General features: G+C 41.5%; 1 protein-coding gene across 1 annotated transcript in view; it reads right to left on the bottom strand.

Moving 5' to 3' along the window:
• Positions 1-36: 36 nt before the first annotated feature.
• SARC_12716 (hypothetical protein) overlaps positions 37-4270 on the bottom strand; it is a gene marked incomplete at both ends in the record, with an annotated part of 5951 nt that continues 1717 nt past the window's right edge. The window contains 5 exons of the mRNA XM_014293172.1: positions 37-441; positions 599-722; positions 1284-1692; positions 2367-2532; positions 3270-3339. Coding sequence (XP_014148647.1) covers positions 37-441; positions 599-722; positions 1284-1692; positions 2367-2532; positions 3270-3339 — 1174 coding nt within the window. The remainder of the gene's footprint in view (positions 442-598; positions 723-1283; positions 1693-2366; positions 2533-3269; positions 3340-4270) is intronic.

Here is a 4270-nt window from a genome sequence, read left to right as displayed (position 1 = left end):
TATATGTGTGTGTATATGTGTATATGTATATACACACCTTAGCAAATTTCTCTCCCTCACCCATCCACTTGGATGTTATGCCCGACACCGTAATATTGAGGAAGTTGGCACCCGATTGCGTGGCCACCGCTTTGGCCAACAGTGTCTTTCCAGTACCAGGAGGGCCAAACAGGAGGATACCCTTCATAGGTTTAGTCAAGTTACCTCGCGTGAACAATTCGGGCCGTCTGAGAGGCAAGATAACCAGCTCGAAAAGGGTCTTCTTGACCTTCTCTAGCGCCCCAATATCATCGAACGACACCCCGATTTTGTCGGCGGGGATGACACTAGCCAGGAGTTTCTCCTCGTATTCGTTTTCGGGTTTGATCGAATCCACAAACTTGTTGTCTCCGCTCTTGGCTTCGCTGAAGGCGCCAAACATCAGGATGGCGTGTTGCAGAGCTGTTGAAATCAAGGTAAAATATTCGAATTGCATTAAAAATTAGTATTGAAGATGAAATGTAGACAATATGTAGTGACGCAAAAACAACAACAACTCATCGGTACGATCCGATTATAGGGACCCAACTTTCTTTCATCACGAATAGTAAGTCCATACCTGGAAGGGTAAGCTTCAGGATGGTGTCTGACTTCTTGGTGCTGATGACTGCTACGGCTTTTTGCTTTGATTCCGATTTTGCCGAGCCCTGCACGGCCTTGCTCTTGCCCTTAGTCTTTGTAATCTGGATCGCGGATCAGAGATGAAGTTAGATAGTCGTATGTCTGGTGTATACACAGGTGTGTAAGTGTTGGAACGAGAGCTTCGGTATAGTTGTTGAAAACGACATATAGCTCAAGGCACATACAAGTATACACTCAACCATAACCTTGTAAATGGTTTGCTTGAGTAAATACTTATATGGACATAGCCATTCAATCTCGTGTATTTATGGTTCTGAAATCGTTCACGTGTAAGCTGAGCTGGAGGTTAAAAACAGAGATATACACACACATGCAACTATAAACGAGCTCCGCTTCTGTCGTATGAAGTATTCCCCAACTGTTTCGTTTCAAACACATGAAATTCTCGTTATGCCCATGCATACCACTCCAAGTAGAAAAATAACACGATACTGTAATTTTCTACACACGTGCACACACGTGCACACACACACACACACACACATATATATATAGATATACTTATATATATATATATGCACATTTCCTACAAACACACACATAAGCACTCATATGTAGATCCTTACAAACACACACATACGCTCTCACACGCTCTTACTCACCTTGGTCTTCTTACTGTCTGTCGTGCCGCCATCATCGCTCTTCGCCGCCGTCTTGCGCTTGCTACTCCGGACACCCTTCTTCTTACTGGTCGTTTTCCTGGCCCCTTCAGTCTCCCGTTCCTTCCCAGTTACTTCCGCAACCTTATAATCCGCATCCGTACTATCTTTACTCTTCTCGCCACTAGCCGCGTCTGTACAATTTATACCCCCCTCCGTTGCCAAGGCAACGGGAGTATCCTCGATCGCCTCGGGCGTAGCGGCCTTAGAGGACAGTGGATTAGCGGCTTCTGCGGTCATTCGCAGGTGATGTGATATGGCCCACCCCACAATGGAATCCGCTTGCGCGGGTGTAAGCTTCTTGTTCTCCAGCATTGGCTCGATCCTGAACAGATCCTTCAGCTGCGCGCGACTGAGCATACGATGTGAAAATATGCAAGTAGATATAAGAATAGTGTACCATGTAATACGGTACGGTGAGCATATCATGTCTATACATTCTCGCTGATTACCGTGTAAGTGTAAGAAACGCCTGTGGCAGTCTGCGTGTGTGCATAATAGTAGAATGTTAGTTATCCATACGCGCCTATTGGACTGTTTCTTTGCGTAGGTACTGTGTGCGACACATAGCCTGCAACTCACAGCGACAATGAACTAGACTATCTGCCTGTGGGACGGACACACGGACGAGATTCTGGCCACAATAATGTGGCTACATCGATGCAATAGTGTTGTTTCGTGACGCTCCAAGTATGCACATACATATGATTGCTTTTCAGGGGAAGTAAAACCTCCGCCAGCACCATGTTCTTAAGGCCGTTTAGACTCTGAAGCGCAAATATATCTGTACATATATTAAAACGAAACGCAGATATATCTACACATACTTACAAATGTCGAGCAAATCATAAATACTCATAGCACAAACAATCGGTTTGTACATATGCTCCGAACTACCGCAAACACACCTGTAGCTCTACTTAATAGCATACCCAGCTATACATTTTAACGTAGACATGTATTCAGAAACTCCACACAACACACACACACGCACAAATTAAATTAAAAAGTGTATCCAAGACATACTTCTTGACAGTGACCCTGATTTGGTTTCTGAGCAGCACCCTGTTAAGTAGGGCTGTGTTCTGCTTGATTGTCGTTTGCCTTTGGTCTGCGGTTATCTGTGAGTCCCACGACCGCAACAGTTTCGAGTCCATCGGCGCTTTGATGGCGAGCTCGGTCATTCGTAGTCCTACAAGTGGTGCAGAAAGATAAAACAGATGAAAGCTTAGGCTAGGGATCGTTTTAGAGCGACTTGAAGTGTATATGTGAGGGGTGATCATTCTGGAAGCATGACAATTTCGACAAACATACAGTGGTCCTTTTGAAATGCATATGTATGTAGACATCTAAGTAGTGATCGTTTTATGCAGATAACAATATAGCGACATAGATAGCAGACGTTATCAAGCGCGTATCTATGTAGAGATATATGTAGCAATATTATTATGCCCAAGTCCATACAGAAAGATTTAAGTACAGGAATATGTTGTGGACAGGAAAATGCCGGAAGTGATCAGAAACTTTCTGTCCTCGAAGGGATTGAGGAGTGACATAATTATTGATCCTTGCGACTGTACAAACTCTTCTGCACACACGTGCAAAAACCACTTTCAGTGGAGACCAGCTAATCGGTTTGACTACACCGGACTATCACAACCTAGTGTATTCAACAACTCTAAACATACCTTAGCATCCACACGACACGCAATCAGGGGCTAGTATACACACAACTAGTTTCCCAAGTATAGATAAACTCACTAACACAGACACATTGAATGAACATACCCCCTGTCACAGGTACTAACTAGATTGAAAGTATAGGTATGGAACAACCACACATTGAATTAACATACCCCCTTTCACATACACCAACTAAATGAAAAGTATAGGTATAGAACAACCACACATTACATGGAATGAACATACCCCCTTTCACGGATGCCCTAGGCTCGGCACCGTCTCGCGTGTGGTGATCGTGTACCATGATCATAAATTGCTGCGTGGAAACGCAGCGGAAACAGCGTGTTAGTAACGCGGATTTTCACCACACTAACGCAACTAATGCAAACCTCGACGTAACTTATACTAACGCAACTAATACAAACCTCGACGTAACATATACTAACGCAACTGATGTATCACAATATGTAGGACCTCACATTGAGTTTACGAGCAATTGATAGGCAACCCTTTCCGTGTGGTAAAAAAGAGACGGCCACTTACAACATCTGACCACGCTTTGGAAAATCTTCAGTTCATTTTAATACCCCACGAAGGAACTCATAAAGTAGATAAACAGGTATACTTCTCTTCGATTGTAGAACCTTAAACTCCTATTGACCAGTTGAATACTAGAATACCAGAAAATATACACAAAACATACACTCGCGTTCATATTCGTTAGCAAGGACTGCCAATTATCAGCACACCACCACAATACTTTCCAGAAAACACGCACACCAACGTACATGCATACTTATTTATATCTATCTATCTGTCTATCTATCTATCTATATCTATATATCTATATATCTATATATACATAAACATAGACATAAACATAAACATCAACATCAACATCAACATCAACATCAACATCAACATCAACATCAACATCAACATAAACATAAACATAAACATAAACATCAACACATACATATACATATACATATACATATACATATACATATACATATACATATACATATACATATACATATACATATACATATACATATACATATACATATACATATACATATACACACATACATACATACATACATACATACATACATACATACATACATACATACATACATACATACATACATACATACATACATACATACATACATACATACATACATACATACATACATACATACATACATACATACATACATACATACATACAGTACATACAT

This window comes from Sphaeroforma arctica, assembly GCF_001186125.1.
Source record: "Sphaeroforma arctica JP610 unplaced genomic scaffold supercont1.2526, whole genome shotgun sequence".
Taxonomy (NCBI): domain Eukaryota; class Ichthyosporea; order Ichthyophonida; genus Sphaeroforma; species Sphaeroforma arctica.
Note: the sequence above shows the minus strand (reverse complement) of the source record. Positions and strands in the feature narration are given on the sequence as shown.